The following is a 17,592-nucleotide window of genomic DNA, read 5'->3' on the forward strand; positions in this document are numbered from 1 at the left end:
GTACTTTTTAAAGACCCTTTTTAATAATCGAACTTCTATTTCTGAATACTGTATATTTTACTCTCCTTAAAAAGCAATTGGGCAAAAACAAAACAAAAAACCCAAAAAACAAAACAAAAAAAAACCCCCACCTGTATGTGAATGTCATATGATCAGTATATTTTTTAAAAAAAGAAATCCAAACATTTTCAGAAACTTGAGGATGGTATTGAGCTAATGGAATACATTCCCTTTACTCATTGACATATGTGCTTCTGGATATTGAACCTTCGTAGTATTTGTCACTCACTTGGGCTTAAACCATGCTACCACCGAAACTGTCAGATTCTCATTGATAACACTATTCTTGTGCAAAGCAAAATTAACTGGCAGTAGTTGGGGGGAGTCCTGACTAAGTCTTGTCACCAGATCTTATCTGTTCCCTGGCAAGGGCATACTAGCTATACAAGAGGGAACTTTTCACAGTAAGCTTTGAACCCCCTTCACTCATTACCCGGAAAGAACCAAGGTAGATGTCTCCTAGCTAGCACATACTGATCTCTATTGATCTTCCTAGTGGTGACATAAAATGTGTGTGTGCCACAGTGTTTCAGCCTTGTTCATCTTGACATTTTGATTTTTTTCCAGTGTTTAAGTATTCATTCCTATATATCGTTAAATGAATTATATTTTTCTCTAGTTGGGTCTTAAAAGAACAATTGCTGAGTCTTAGTGTATGTACATTGCAGATTTGAGTAACTGTATTACTAAATTATTTTGCTAAAAGAAGGGGTCCATTTACATAGCCCCTTAAAACACTGCATGACAGAACCTGTTTTCTCGCTTTGCAGCAGTCAGAGGCCCCATTAGTGTTTATCTCATCATTTTCCTGTAGAGTTTTACTTTCTAAACTTTAACATCTTTATATTGACTCATTGTTCCTCTCAAATGATGACTTCCAACTTTCCATGTAATTTTGCGTTCTCAGGGCACCTCATTTAGCTCAGTTGTTTATGATATTCAAAATGGTTTTTAAATTTTGTAAAAGAAACTATTTACAATCACTTGCATTCTCCACCTGAATCTTTATATCATTAAGCAAATTTATTATACGTGTATAGTATTGATAGCCATTTTTACATGTATTTTGTAGCAAATGGTATTTGAGGTTCTCCAACTGTTTCTTCTCTGGTGTGCAGAGCATTACTATATGGTGGGATGCGAGAGTCTCAGCCTGAAGCCGAAATCCCTCTCCAGGACACCACTGCAGAAGCATTCACAATGCTGCTCAGATACATCTACACTGGGCGGGCGACACTGACAGATGAGAAGGAGGAGGTGCTGCTGGATTTTTTGAGCCTGGCTCATAAATATGGATTTCCAGAGCTGGAGGATTCTACCTCTGAGTATCTCTGCACCATCCTTAACATCCAGAATGTCTGTATGACTTTTGATGTTGCCAGTCTCTACTCACTGCCCAAGTTAACTTGTATGTGCTGCATGTTCATGGACAGAAATGCTCAGGAGGTGCTTGCCAGTGAAGGCTTCCTCTCCCTTTCCAAGGTGTGTTCTGCTCTGCCTTTGATTTCTCTGCGTGTCCTTACACAGTGACCACACCACAGTGGTCTTAGAATCAAAGATAAAGGTCCTTGGTCTCAAAGAAGTAATCTGGTCTAGCACTTGCTCCTGGCTTCTGGGACTCTAGTTCTTAAAGGCTATTGGTTCCATTTTGCTTCCCCTTTCCAAGGTTTATCTGGTAAGTTTTATGTGCAGAAGAGACTGATCTTGATTTTAATATGACGTAAGTTTATTTTTTTTTGTATTGCACATCGCTTTTTGGTTGTGTTTTTCTCTGATATAGAATATAACTAGGAATTCTCTTTTGACAAAAGGAAAGAATCTTTGGAGCTGGGATATAGCAGTGGCCCAGAGGGAAAATTGATAAAAGAGCTCTGAAGTGCCAGTGGGTGTCTCAAGTCACTACTGGGGTCCCTCCTCTTCCTGGTTTAGTTTACCACTCTAAAATTGTCACTTAAATCTGCCATTGAACCCGGAGCCGTGGTTCTCTGTCCCTCTCAGTATTTGTCTGTGTTTAAAGAGCTGTGCGTCGTGATTTGAATGAACTCTGATTTTTTTTTTTTTTTTAGTTATCCCATTTAACTTCTGTAAGCAAGGAATTTTCATGGGTGCATCAGTCAGTTTATGGAGTTCAGTCCAGAGAGCCAAGGACCAAAACCATGGTAGTGTAGCAGTACTGTAAAACAGAAGGTTTTGAATTTTTAACTCTAGGCTTATCTTACTGACTTACAGATATATACCTTCTCAAAGAATACACACATGCATGCACGTGCACACATATGTACACACATTCAGTTTGCCATCTTTGTTCTTGCTGTTTTATAAGAGGATGGCTACAAACTATACCACTCCTGCGTATAAACCCAAAGGACTTGAAGTCAGCATATTAGAGATACTTGCACATACAGGTTTATTACTGCACTGTTTGCAGTAGCTACAATATGGAACCCGTCTAGAGGTCTATCAACAGCCAGATAAGTGATGTGGTACAGAAACACAACGGGACTTTGTTCAGCTGTAAAGGAACGTGAAATAATGACAGCTGCAGCAAAATGGGAAAACTGAAAACCATTATATTAGTTGAAAGAAGCCAGACTTAGAAAGACAGATTTACCGGTTGCTCTCATAATGGCCTCTACATTGTATGCCTATGTGTATAAATGTGCACATGTTAGGGACTGGGTTTCTAAGTTTGGTTTCTATTGCTTTAATAAAACACCACGACCAAAAGCAACTTGGGGAGGAAAGGGTATATTTCAGCTTCAACTCTCAGGTCACACTTCATCACTGTGGGAAGTCAGGGCAGGGACCTGGAAAAGGAACTGAAGCAGAGGCCCTGGAGGAATGCTGCCTACTGGCTTGCTCAGCCTGCTGTCTTGTACATCCCAGAACCTATCTGTATAGGGAGTGGCACTGATTTCAGTATGCAGTGTCCTTCCTCATCAATCAAGAAAATGCCCCACAGACTTGTGCACAGGCCAGCCTTATGGGGGAGCGTTTTCTCTGTTGGGAGCCCCTCTTCTCAGATGACTCCGGCTTGTGTCAACTTGGCACAAGGCAGCCAACACAGTGGGTATAGGCCGTGAAACTAGAAAGGGGACTATGAAAAGGGAAGAAGATCTTCAGACAGAATGTAGGAGAAAAGGCGTGTATATGTGTGTGGTAATGGAATACACATGACATGGAAGAGAAGCAGGGCTGTGGGAGGCGGACAGGGTACCAGCAAGATGGGCAGTGGAGTGGGGAGTAGAGCAGAGGACTGTTACAAATATGAGCAACACAGTGTATGAAAAATTTATTTACTCTGTACTGTAACTTTAAAAATTGAGTAAATCTCTTTAAAACAACAAAAGATGGGTATAGATGTGTGGGGAAAGACTAATTGCCTTGTATAGTGGTACAAAAAACCTGAGTTAGGAAAGGTGCTACTTTTCTTTTTTTTTTTTTTAAAAGTGACCCATGTTGTCCTTGAACCACCATGTGGCCCAGGCTGACCTTAGACCCACAGCCTTCCAAATGCTGGTATTACAAGCATGAGCTGCTGCACCCGAAGTATTACTGCTGCTTGTTCACATAGGCAGAGGGGAGAAGGGGACAGATAGGAGGGGCAAAACTCAAGGACTACTACCCATTGTCTGGCCAAGTTCTGCAGGCTGGTTATGCCTGTGACTGCACTCCATGCTGACTTCTATGCTCCCTGTTTATCCTTTGCAGACGGCACTTCTGAACATCGTTTTAAGAGATTCGTTTGCTGCTCCTGAGAAAGATATTTTCTTAGCATTGTTAAACTGGTGTAAGCACAATGCAAAGGAGAACCATGCTGAAATCATGCAGGCTGTGCGTTTACCTCTGATGAGCCTCACTGAGCTTCTGAATGTTGTGAGACCTTCAGGGTTGTTGTCTCCAGATGCCATTCTAGATGCCATTAAAGTGCGTTCAGAGAGCCGGGATATGGACCTCAACTACAGAGGCATGCTCAGTAAGTATCTGTTTCTCCTTCTCACCTACTCCTAACAGCAGCACTCCTGCTAGAGAGCCCTGGTGCAGGGATGCATAGCATATGCTGAGGCCAAGTGGACCTAGCTCTGCTTCCTGTGGGTGTCTCTTGCTGTCGTTCTTCCTAACAGGATGAGCTAGCACAGCTATTTGTTGTCATTCCTGGACACATTTTCCGTCTGCTCCTCAGGATGTCAGTAGACACTTTCCTGAAAAGTTGCTTGTCAAATTAAGACTTTTCCTCCTCCCTCCTTCCTGCAGGTAAGATGAGTGCCTAATTCTTCAGATACCACCTGTGGAGATTCTAAGTAGTGGTGACAGGGCTGCTGATAGCAACAGTATTCTGATTTGCAAATGGAATAATAGCAGTTAAGGACTACCAAATGCTCTGAGTGTCAGGGCCTGGCTCTACGTCCCCTCTATTCTCAACGTCCATAGGGAGACACACTGCCTATTTCTAATTGGTTGTTTCACAAGTGAAGAAAATGAGACACGGAGAATTGGGTGCCTTGCCGAAAGTCACACAGAAGATGATACGCTGAGAACTTGATGTCACTAGCCTCTGTAGGCTGTGCCTATTAAACTATCCTATTAAACTGTTAAGCTATGCAGCAGAAGTGCAAAGAGCAGCCTCTGCCTTTGACCCTTCCACTTTCATTGTGGAAGAGAGAAGGCCTGTGACCAACTAAAAACAAGTGTTGAAGTAGGTAACACGGTGTAACTTCAGGAAAAGGTGGCCTAGAATGGTTGAGGGGAAGGCAGGAAACTCCTTGGTTGGAGCGCCAGTTTGGAAGATGGGTGAGATTAATAGAGTTGTGCATCTGAGAGGCCAGGACGAAAGCGCTTGATAGAACAGGAGGGTGTGCTGCTGCCGTGTGAGCTAATGGCTGCGTGCCAGTTCAGACAGATCATGGAGATCTTTGAAAGCTGGCTCAAATCTCCTTTCTCTACAATGAGAAGCTTACTTGAGAGTGGCCTGCACACTGCAGTGGGGCTCTCCTGGATGGTTTGGAAGAGTTTAAACTGGATTCCAGAAAGCCAGTGAGGAAGGAATTTAATCTGCTTGACTGACACAGCGTGTGATGGCAGAGAAGTAGAAAGGAACAGGAGTATAGACAGGGTTTCAGGAAGTTAGAGCTTGGTGATAGGAGGATTTCACTGTGGTTTTCTAAATCTAAGTAACCAGCAGTCCCGAGGCCTCATTGTCTTAGGACAGTAAACGGTGCCAGCTAAAGCTTAGGGCATTTCGTGTCCTCAGGCAGGCAGTGCTTCTGGCGGGAGATGCTGAGCATGGCTTTGGTTATTCAGCTTGAGGGCTTCTGGATATTTGCCATTTCTGGTCAGACTGGCCATTTCCTGGAATGATACCTTTCTTGACTGGTTTGAGACATTCTTGAAATGCTGGTGGGCCCTAAATAGAAGTCCTTAGCCTACAGTTACTTCCCGAGTTGTCAGATCTAGATTTCAACCGAAAAGAACAGTAATTCTTTGGCCTCACATATTTTGTGGGTGCACATACATGCATATGTGTGCACAGAATGTGGAGGCCGGAGGTGAGCCTCAGGCATTACCTTGTGGGAGTCATCTAGCTTGATTCTGAGACCCTCTTTGCCTGGGGCCCACTGAGTAGGCTGGCTGGGCGGCAGACCCCCGGGATCACGGTCTGTTCTGGGGTTTACAATTATGTGCCGTTAGACTCAGCTTTTTATGGCGGCACTGGGAAATGATTTAGGTTCTCACTGCTGGTTTGGTAAGCACTCTGTAGACTGAGCTGTCTCCTGAGTCCCTCAGCCAGACAAATTTGATTTTAAGTCCTGAATTAGTCATTAGCTGTATGATCTGGCAATAAATTGAGTTTTAGTTTTCTGTCTCAGTATTGTTAGGAGGATTAACTGGAATAATTTGTGTAAATACGGCATGTGTTTTCTTTTTCCCTCATCTCTGTGTGTCATTGTGAATTGTTACATTCACCACATTCTTGTAAACAGTTTACTTACCTTTGAGTTTTAAAGAAAATGTTTTTTGTGGGTCTTATTTATTGATCTTTTATCCTGACCATTTAACACACTGACCAGTGTATAACAAGTGAACGCTTGCTGGATCAAAGCATGCTATGGTATTCAGGGAGCAGTCAAAGCTAGAGACCAAAAGAGTTGAAATCTGGTAAGAATAAGGAGTAAAAGAATCAAGCTCCAAGACTTGGAGACTTCTAGGCTGGAGACTTCAGGTGGAGAAGGAATTTGAAAGGCAGGGAGGCAGCAGAGATACAGGAAGTCCACAGAAGCCAGGCAGAGGGGAGAGCTGCTGTATGGAGAGGCAGTTATGCTGTTTGACGATGCCAGATAGTCAAGGCGAATGGCAGTCGAGAGGACTCTGGATGTAAATCGTGTGAGTTCATGAATAGTCTAAAGGGAAGCAGGCATTATGTTTGAAGGGATAACACGCACATGTGTTAGTGATTGGGTTTGTGTTTGAGGTAAAAGGCAGTAGAGAAACAGAATGGCGTAGCTGTACAGAACAAACTGCAGAGGTCTAGGAAGTAATTAGAGGGGCCAGTTGAAGGTCAGCCTTAGCTGTGTAAGAGGGTGAAAGGTGACATAACGAAGTTGAATTTTACACTTCCCAAACCCTCATTTTGTATCCTCTTATATAAGTGCCTCTCCTTCTTTCCTATGATTGGCTGATATGCCCTAGAACTGGGTTTGGTGAAGGTTGGTTGGATCATGGATGTAGGTGTTAGGTATATTTGGCACTTCATACAGTTACTGGTTTCTTGGTCAGCCCATGTGTAAGCACTGCATTCTAGTTCTCTGGGAGATTCCTTAGGGAGGGAATACTAAGGCACTCAGTTCTGGAATGATGTGTTTTCTGTGACTATTGCTCATCAGGGTAAAATTTTCATTTTGGAGACATTCAGGCAGAGCTCAAGGAATAGATTATAAAAGTGTTTGGCAATCATAAAATCATTGAGTAATGGTTAAATAGCAGGATTTTTTCTGACTTTTATAGTATTCAGATAGTAAAACCAATAATAAAAATACTGTGGAAACACAATACATTCCTAGCAGATTCGTAAAGAGATTATTTTCTAAGAACTATTCAAACATTCGGATAATTATTTTAACACATTTTTTTTCATTGGGAAACAAGGCCGAACAGCTCAGAACCATTCTTTTTTTTTTTTTTAAGATTTATTTATTTATGTATTCATTCATTCATTCATTCATTCATTCATTCATTCATTCAAGTATCCTGCCTGTAGGCGAGAAGAGGGCACCAGATCTCATTATAGGTGATTGTGAGCCACCATGTGGTTGCTGGGAATTGAACTCAGGACCTCTGGAAGAGCAGTCAGTGCTCTTAACCGCTGAGCCATCTCTCCAGCCCCTCAGAACCATTCTTCAGCTGATGGTTTGGAAGCTCACTCTGCTGGTATTGGAGATGCTAGCTCTGTGGTATTGGAGAAGCTATTTCTGCTGGTTTTGGAGCTGCTGGGGGATTGTGTGACTGTTGATATTATTACTTGGCATGTGTTCATGTTTAGAGGCTAATGAGGAATGCTAAGGGCCTCTCTTGGCCCTGGTGCTGCTCTTACAAGTTCATAGACCTGGGTTTCTAGAAGAGTCTCTCCTCAATTTACTAAATTGCACACGCCACCCCATTTTAAAGAGGGCGATCCAGAAGATGTTTTTACTCAGTGCTGAGGGCTGGTCTCTTTAGAAGGTAGTTTACATAGTTTTCTGCATATATAACAAGCATTCATCTATGCAGCTAGGGAAAGGAAATGTCCTTTTTAATGAAATCTTAGGATGTTTGAACAGCCTCCTTTCCATTCTCTTAACATTTAGTTTTATCTTAATTCTATAGATGCTGTTTTGAAAGTCAGTGCTTTATCTAATGAGGCTGAGTTATACTTTGCTTTGTTTATCTCATGTTTTAGACTATGGGAAAGAGAACAGTAACTTCTTATTTCTGCATGCTTATAGCATAGAACTGTATCACAGATTCTAGCCTCAGGATATCTTTATTGAGTAAAAGCCAATATGTTCCTAAGACTGCTGAGGTACATTGTTGGGGTGTGTGTGCACGCCTGTGTGAATTACTGGTCTATGGATCTTTGCAACTATGATAGAATTGTTGATTTTTATTTTTCTAGATGCACTCATTAGATTGAGTTCTTTAATGATATAGTTGTGTCCTTTTTTGCCTGTGGTCTTCTAGCACCTGTCACAGTATCTGAATCAAGATTTTTTAAATACAGCCGGGCGGTGGTGGCGCACGCCTTTAATCCCAGCACTCGGGAGGCAGAGGCAGGCGGATCTCTGTGAGTTCGAGACCAGCCTGGTCTACCAGAGCTAGTTCCAGGACAGGCTCCAAAACCACAGAGAAACCCTGTCTCGAAAAACCAAAAAAAAAAAAAAAGATTTTTTAAATACATAAGACTGAATGAGTCCTTTAATTGTTTCTAAACTAGAATTTAAGTCTTTCTCCCCCATCACATAAAGACAATTGTAACATGAACTTTCAACTCTTGGCGCTTTCACTGCTGTGTCATCGTGGGGTGCATTCATCTGTGGAGGTGTTCAGTGTCAGTGCAGGTCTCTTGTTCTGCCAGATGCTGAACATCTGGGGCTGAGTCCACTACTGTGATTTGCACAGCGGAGGCAACTTTGAAACCCGTTTCTTTAAATAAATTGGACAGTGGTCCCATTTAGCTGCATGCTATTGCTTGGTAACTTGCCTAAAGTTGCCAGGTAAATTAATTGCCTAGTCTGGGATCAAACAGTAGGAAGTAGATGCTCTTCCGTAATTTCTTCTAGTTGATTTCCTTTTTGTTTCCACTTGTGTGTTTGAGTGTCAGAATTGAGAAGTGTGGAAACAAGGCCTGGAAATAGTAGGCTAATGGGGAAAGTTAAAGCAAGCCAGGAACTTTGGGAAAGTCATTTGTAATGACACAGTTGTTAGGAAGTATTGAGGGAGAGAGGGAGGCAGGGGCCCCATACATTTCAGGAAGTGTAGGAGATGACTTAGGGGACAAAAGTGGGTAAAGAGATTCTAGTGGGCAGAGAGCTATTTTGTATCCAAATAATTCATTGGTATAAGTGCCTGTCTCAAGTGCTATGTCCCTAGGATGATTATAAACATAAGAGAAGAATACAGGGTTGTTAGCCCAGCGCCTCAGCTTTTCTCGCTGTGTAGCTTGCTTTAAATTATGACTCAATCTCTGAGCATGTTCATGCAGCCTCTTGTCTATCTTTGGAGTGTTGGCTTTTAGGTGTCAGTACCTGGTGACCCCTTCCTTACCTGTGAAATTTGATCTATAGATGACTTCATAGTCCTAGACACTAATCACAGTTGGAGAGAGGAGGGAGCTTGAAATAACCCAACTATCCCCTTTTCCCCCTTTCTAATAATTGGTTTATTTTTACCTAGCTAAAGGACTTTAAAGCTCATTTTCTTAATGGCTATAAAATATAAATCATAAACGTAAAGAACATTTTGATTGCTATTTATGATCTTGCTCATTTCCTGCTACTGCCTTCTATTTTCTGAAAGTTTTTTTTGTTCATGGATAGAGAGATACAGGTACTAAGAATACTCATGCTTTGAATACTTTCGTAGTATAAAATTTTCCAGGATGACTTTTTCTTTTAAATTCATCATTTAACTGTAGATTTTGAAGAAAAAGATTACATTGGAGCTGTATTTTTATCTAGCTGTGTATTCCTACTTGTCACAAGGGGATTTCCACTTGTGTAAATGGTCTTCAGTTGGAGCGAAAGATGCTCTCCGGGAATGAGCGTGTTGAGAACGGCTAGAAAATGCTCAAGTACTCTTGAAATAGACTTCAAAAGAAGACTATTTCTATTTTAGATTTCAGATGTTTCTAATGTAATGTATTATTCAGAGTGTGATAGATTTTTAGTGCTGAAGGAAGCTCTCTTCAGGTGGCTTCAGTTTCTAAGCTTGGAGGCTTGACACAAGTCCCTCTATATCTCGGTCTTGTGCCGTCTTAACAGTCCCATCAGAATTTGCCTATGAAGGAGGCTCAGAGCCTTAAGCTAGCAGTGGGACCCCCTGGATGCCTGGGTCTGACACCAGCTCTGCTGAACAACAGGTCCATTGAGCTTTTCTTGCTTCCACGACTCAACTGTGCTGGCCACAGTGCTGTACTGTGCTCTCGGAGCAATATGAGGACTAAATCAAAGAGCTAATATTTGTAAGTCCATGCAGCGGTGTCTGGGAGGAGTATGGAGAGTGATCAGAATCGGCCGAGGGAGGTTGTAAGTTGGTGCCACTTCAGCCGTTGAGCATTGCTCTACTTGCTTTGTTTCCTGAGTTGCTTCAGTTGCTTTTAGCTGCATTTGTTGTCCTCTTCTGAAGCCACTGTTACCTGTCTTTATTTGTAAACTTCCACAAGCCAATTCCCACCATATCTGTAGTGCTGAATTCTTCCTCCTGCCTTTTCTTTGTGCACCTGATAAGTCTCCCTTTTCCCTGCATACCATAGGGACAAGCTGTATGTGCTTGCTGGGAAACCTGCATAGTTCTCTTACGTACGTGCAATATAGTGATGACTGTTTCTAAAAGAGCATGCTGTATGCTTTACAAACACCTGCTCAGTCTTTAAAGGGGACATGTAGGGGACAAGCATTGTCCTCTTAAGAAATTGACATTTAGAAAGAGTAATTTCTCCCAGGTGACATATCCAGTTCATGGTACAGCCTTGATTTAAATTATGACTCTCTGAGCATGTCTGTGCAGCCTTGTGTCTTTCCGTGGAGAGTGCCGGTTTAGGTGTCAGTCCTTGGAGACACCGTCCTTACCTGTGAAGCATGATTTTAAAGTCCCAGACACTAATCTCTCATTGGAGAAAGGAGGGAGCTTAAGATAACTACAATATTGATTCTGATTACAGGCTTCTGAATTTTCAATTAAAAAAAAAAAAACAGGGCTGGAGAGATGGCTCAGTGGTTAAGAGCAATTGGCTGATCTTCCAGAGGACCCGGGTTTAATTCCCAGTGCTTACCTGGCAGCTCACAGCTCTCTGTAACTCCCGTTCCAAGGTATCTAACACCCTCACACCAATGCACGTAAAAGAAAATTAAATAAATTAAAACAGCAACAACAACAAAAATGATGTTTATTTTCTTTTAAGGTAGGATCTTCCTTTCTCAGCGTGGAAAACTGCTGCATCTTGTTTGTATGCGACTCACAGTGAGCAGCACTGGAGCTTCTCCTCTCGTTTGGCCTGTTGGCTGGACACCTGTCCTGGGTCTGGATGGCGGGTGCAGATCATCTGATGTGTTGTTTCTGATCAGCAGGCATTAGATTAAAGCTGTTAACGGGATGAACAGAGGATTGCTTGTCCTGCTACTTGTGATTCTAGTACTGACGTTCCCTTAATGTCTAGTGTCTGGCTCACTATAGATGCAGTAGTGACATTCAGTTTGAATGCTGAGCTATTTTAATTTTGGTGGACATTCTATATTCTTCATGGCCATCTTCATGCCTATGCAACTTAAAATCAAATGCAGATACTGGAGTTAACTAGAATGCTTAGACGTTCACTTTCCCTTCACTAGTACAGAGTCATGAGAGTCACCCCTCCACTCTCTCTGTTTCTAACTGTAGTACCAGAAGAAAACATCGCAACTATGAAGTACGGAGCCCAGGTTGTGAAAGGAGAGCTGAAGTCAGCCTTGTTGGATGGTGACACTCAAAATTACGACTTGGATCATGGATTTTCCAGGCATCCCATCGATGATGACTGCCGCTCTGGCATTGAGATCAAGCTAGGCCAGCCGTCCATTATCAACCACATACGCCTCCTCCTGTGGGACCGTGACAGCCGGTGAGGCCTTCTGTCCCTGAGACATTGATGTTGCATTTGTTGAAGAGGATCTAACTTTTTGGTCATCTGCTTTGGTTCCTCTCCCCTACTACTTTTTTATTTACTGGCAAAGGGGGCAGTTATTGAGAAAGACAGTGTCTCTGTCTTAGGGTTACCATTGCTATGATGAAACACCATAGCCAAAGCAACTTGGGAAGGAAAGGGTTTATTTGGCTTACATTTCCACATCACAGTTTACAAAGGGGATCAGGACAGGAACTGAAGCAGGGCAGGAACCTGGAGGCAGGAGCTGATGCAGAGGCCATGGGAAGGGCTGCTTCCTGGCTTGCTCCTTACGGCTTGTTCAGCTTGCTTTCTTATGGAACCAAGGACCACCAGCCCAGGGATGGCACACACTCCTCACTGTGGGCTGGGCTCTCCCCCATCAATTATTAATTAAGAATATGCCATACAGCTGCATTTTTTCTTTTTTTTTTTTTTTCTTTTTTTTTTTTGGTTTTTTGAGACAGGGTTTCTCTGTGGTTTTGGAGCCTGTCCTGGAACGAGCTCTTGTAGACCAGGCTGGTCTCGAACTCAGAGATCCGCCTGCCTCTGCCTCCCAAGTGCTGAGATTAAAGGCGTGCGCCACCACCGCCCGGCTGCATTTTTTTTTCAATTGAGGTTCCCTCTTTTCAGTTAACTTTAGCTTGTGTCAAGTTGACATAATATCCAGTACAACTCTCTAGTAGGGAAGTGGACAAGAGGAACTGGGAAAGACTGTTAGATACTCAGTAACAATCTGCTTTGGTTTTGTAGGTTTAAATGACCTATTTGTGATCATTCTGCTATTTCTCTTGGTTAGTTGTAGAGGAAGAATTAAAAGTTAGATTTCTTTAAAATGTCCTTTTTAAAATTTAAAGTTTTTGGTATTTTATTTTGTGTATTATGAGTATTTTGCTTGCATGTATGTATGTGCATCATGAGTATCTGGCCTCCCGGAGGCCATAATAAGGTGCTGGATAGCCTGGGGCTGGAGTTTCAGACTGTTGGGGGTCACAATGTATATGCTGGGAATCAAACCTGGGTCCTCTGAAGAGTGGCCTGTGCTCTTAACCACTGAGCCATCTCTCTAGCCTCCTTTGTCCTCCTTATATACAAGCACCGAATAAGTGTTTATTTTGGGATATACAGAAAAGCACAAAGAAGGAAGGGAGAACTGCTAGTAATCTCACCACTACCCGTTACTAAAATTTGTATGTATCTGTGTGTGTTTTCTCCCTGTCTGTTTCATATACATATGCACATTGCAGAGTCTTCACATAGCTTCACAAAATACAGACTAACTATATGGAAAACTTACCTCTACTTTTTATTTTTCTTCCTTAAGAGGCAGAGTCTTAATAATTTGCCTGGCCTGACAGCAAACTTGGGTTCTTTTGCCGCACTTTCCCAAATCCTTGTATTACAGATGTGTGTGCCCCACTGTGCCTTTGAAATGTAGTGACTGAAACATGAAATTAAAGCCAAGTGTGTTTCCGTTACTACATTTAAAACATTCTATTAGTTTTGAAATATTATCTGGCATCCTTCCATATAAGTAAACATTATTTATTTGATTCTTTAATATTGGATATTATGAAAACTTTAAAATACATGTCATTAAATGACTGAAGAAATTGTCTTTTAGTGCATAACTAAGCATCCTTGGAATGAAGTCAAATTGAGAAAGAAGTGGAGTGATCTTCAGGCCACTGCGTGTGCCCAGTTTCTTAGCAGCTCCAAGAGTGCTTTCCTTCCAGCACCTCTGTGGTACTCTGGTCTGCTTGTGCCTGTGCATTCCTAGTGTCAGAAGCACCAGGACAGTGATGAGCAGAACTACGTGGTCTCTGGTAGTACTTTTAGCCTAAGGCCTACCGAACCTGCTGCGCCTTTTGGGTCTGGGCCTGTCGGTTCAGTGGGAGTAGTGACAGGGCTCACATGGAAGGAAGAGAGTGTGTCCTGGTAGCACTTTGAATTTTTGACCATTTGAGGGAATCTTTTTAAGGTGATTCAGTCAGCATTTGTATGTGTAGTGTTGTTTTTGAGATCCCTAGGTGATAGCTGTTTTGTTTTTATTAAGAATATACTTCATGGGGCTGGGGAGATGGCTCAGTAGTTCAGATCCATGTACTGCTCTTGTGGAGAGGGTGAGAGTTTGATTCCAGCACTCACATTGGGTGACTCACAACCACATGTAATGTGTGCTGTAAAATAAATCATTTAAAAAAAAGAGTGCATTTCCTCACATGTATCTTGGTGGATATATGGTGCACAACTGACGAAGTGGTTAGAATTAATTTATGTTTCTCATTTCCAAGAATCCCTGGTTAATAATAACAGTGTAATAATATTTATATTGCACTTCCATTGCTTGTATATGGTAGGCTTTCTAAAGGCTTTACGTATTTCATTCATCTAATTAATAATGAAATTGGTATAAAAATAATAAAGGAAAAGGCTAGTGTGCTTGAACCTGAAAGCACAGCTCATTGTTCCCATGATGTTAAATATTTATCGGCCACTTTGTTTTAGTATCTGTATTCCATTCCAGAGGACTTAGCTTTACCTGTTCTTTTCTCACAGCATTGTTAACATTTGAAGTAAAGGTGAAAAATTCAAAATCTTAAGCCAAAAAGATTCTGATGTGTTGTAAAATTATATCCCATATTACTGATAACCCAGAGAGGTTCAATAAAAGGTTATAGCCAGTTTGAGGCTGAGCGATAAAATGAATGGGAGTTGAGGGGACAGCAGAAAGTGAGGGGATGACACAAAATAAGCTGACCTTTTCTGGCCACAGCTGTGGGTTGCAGGCTGACATTTATGCTCACCTAAATCTTCCGAGATTGTTCCTGTTGATATTACAGTACAAGTAATAACTGCACCTCAAATTTAAATTTGGCTCATGGCAAGGAAGTACAGATGTTTTCAGTATGGGACCAGCATGTAATGGTCCCGAGCAGCTGCCTAGGGGAGGATGATGGGCTGTTTTCATTACAGCCAGGTTATTAGCTGGCAAGTTTTAAGTTGCATCCCAAAGAAACGAGCATTATCTTTCCCCCATGTTGTTTATTTTCCAGCAGGCTGTTTTAAGTGTGGTATGGTAGGAGACTGAGAGGTGGCTGGAGATAAGCTGCCTTCTGTGGAGAACTATTCCACCCTTCCACTTAACTTTCCCTGCCAAGAAGGGAGGGCAGAACACCTAGACCAGGGGCCGTGGAAGGAGGAAAGAAAGGGCACTTGCCTGCCTCTGTTCACTGTCCCTTCTCTGTCTAACCCCCCCCCCCATTCTGCTCCTGTTTCCTCTGTCTCTCTTTTCCTCCCTCTTGGCTTTATTAATCTGCTAATAGTGCATGACCAAGGCATCTGGGCAATGTGAAGAAAAACAGTCTTCCGTTTCATTTTGTTCTTAAGTAGTTCATCATTTGATTAAGGCAGAAAGACAAACTGAGAGGAAATGTCAATACATTGAGTAAATGCTAAGGAGAGTGTTTTATACAGCTTTCATTGCTGCCTGAATTTGATAAATGTTATTTTGAAACAGATAGAATTAGTTTATTCTATATCTTGGTACATTTTAATATCTTACTTTGGTTTTCTGTTGTCACTGTGCCCTGTTCTTTCCTTTTCCTTCCTAGGTCTTATTCCTACTTTATTGAGGTGTCCATGGATGAACTTGACTGGATCAGAGTTATAGATCACTCACATTACCTGTGTCGGTCTTGGCAGAAGTTGTATTTCCCAGCTCGTGTCTGCAGGTAAGTACTCATTGTTAATAAATGATTTCCATCTTTATTTAAGGACTTTTCGAGTTTGAGAAGGAGATTGCTCTCAAAAAACCAAAACCAAAAGAAAAAACAAAACAGAAAAACAAAACCCTGTAGGGGAAGTTTATAGACCTTAGTGTGTGGCTGCACTGGGGAGCTGTCCAGCATGTTTGTGCAAGTGTGGAGATGGAGTTGCTCTTTGCACTCACTGTTGTCTACACAGAGAAGGCAGTTGTGGTTAGATAGTGGTGTTTCCTTAACATCCAGGGAAGATCTTCCTCAAAGCTCCCTGTTGGTGCCCAGAGCCAGGAGGAGAGTTATGGATGCCTTTGTCTGCATCAGGTTGGCAGGTGGGGTGTGCCAGAGCAGATGGGTTTTTTTGTTGTTGTTGTTGTCTGTTTTTGAGACAGGGTTTCTCTGTGTAGCTTTGGCTGTCCTGGAACTAACTCTGTAGATCATGTTGGCCTTGAATTCACAGAGATCCGCCTGTGACTGCCCCTCAAGTGCTGGGATTAAAGGTGTGTGCCACCACTGCCTGGCCAGCGCAAGTGTTTTGAGTGCGGTTGGTCAAAGGCACAAGGCCGGCTTAGCTGATAGACTTCATGCTCACCTTGTTTTTTCTCAGTACCAGCCGATTCTATCTCAGCCCCCAGGTAGGATTGTTGTAGAGAGTGCTGAAAGGTTATTGTTCTAATAGTTCACATTCTTCTTTGATAAAACTTTCTGTACTTCTGCAAAACATGGAAGTTAATGAAATTGGGAGCTGGTGAAGATGGCTGAAGTTCCCTGAAAATCACATAGACTTGTTCTTCCACTGGACAGTGCCCTCCGATGACAATCTTTAAGGCAAGAGGTTAAAGGCAGAAAATAGTAGGCTTATATATAGGTGTGGGAGAGTAGGGAAGAGAAATGGTTGGACAAAACAGGGACAATGTGGAGCTGGCCTCTCACCATCTCCTCACCTGCCTCCCCACGTCAGACGCCATCCACTCTGACTTGTAGTTGTGACTGACATGAAGCAGGTGAAAATGTCCCTGGCTTAGTCTCCTGGCCAGGAGTCACCGCTGTGAACTCATGTTAACTCAGCACAGGGACTCATGAAACCTTCCCACCACTAGTACATTTTTATTGGTATTACTGGACACAGTATTGTTGCCCAGGGATCCTCTTGTGCATAAATGAACAAAATCCATTTCATTCCCCAAAGAGGGACTAAAATGTTTCTTTTATTTAGAGGAGTTTGGGATGGATTAAAATAAGAGAGACTAGAAATCGAGTTAAGATTCCATATCCCAGAGCTACCACCAGATATTTGGAGAGAGTGACCCGTGAGGAGGAGGAGGTAGAGGAGAAAGAGGAGGAGATCCAATCTGCAGTAACTCAGGTTGTAATGGTTGAAGCAGGCTAAAAAATAAACAGCGTGTCAGCCTAAGCTGACGTGAGTGGGAGGATAGCGCACTGCTACGTAATCTGAAACAATGCGAACATGGCTCGGAGGACAAGTTACCATGCTTCCAGCCGGGACAGTCGCCGTGCTCCAGCTGCCTTCAGTCAGGCTCTCTAGCATCTACAAAGTATACTTTCCCTTGAACATTTCCATTTTAACTCCTCCCCTCTTTCTTTCCCTCCTTTATGAACTTAACTTTGCCAGGTCATTTTTTGTTTTATTTATGTTGCCAGCTTTTGTTTTAGTACATGTTGTAATAATTACATTCAGTTGCTATGGAAAAACACATGCACAAATCAACTTACAGAAGAGTTTATTGAGGCTTACAGTTTCAGAGGCTGAGTCCATGGCCGTTGTGGTGAGAGCTTGCAGCAGGTAGTCAGGCAGGTTCCAGAGCAGTAACTGTGGGTTTCACCTTTTCCCAGAGCATGCATCCACCCCCCTTCCACCTA

General features: G+C 42.3%; 1 protein-coding gene across 1 annotated transcript in view; it reads left to right on the forward strand.

The window, feature by feature from the left end:
- Positions 1 to 17,592, forward strand: part of Btbd9 (BTB domain containing 9) — a 365,934-nt gene that overhangs the window by 46,200 nt on the left and 302,142 nt on the right. The window contains exons 3-6 of the mRNA XM_057794462.1: positions 1,179 to 1,542; positions 3,772 to 4,036; positions 11,689 to 11,908; positions 15,565 to 15,684. Of these exons, the coding sequence (XP_057650445.1) occupies positions 1,179 to 1,542; positions 3,772 to 4,036; positions 11,689 to 11,908; positions 15,565 to 15,684 (969 nt within the window). The remainder of the gene's footprint in view (positions 1 to 1,178; positions 1,543 to 3,771; positions 4,037 to 11,688; positions 11,909 to 15,564; positions 15,685 to 17,592) is intronic.

Source organism: Chionomys nivalis, chromosome 19 (genome assembly GCF_950005125.1).
Source record: "Chionomys nivalis chromosome 19, mChiNiv1.1, whole genome shotgun sequence".
Lineage (NCBI taxonomy): Eukaryota > Metazoa > Chordata > Mammalia > Rodentia > Cricetidae > Chionomys > Chionomys nivalis.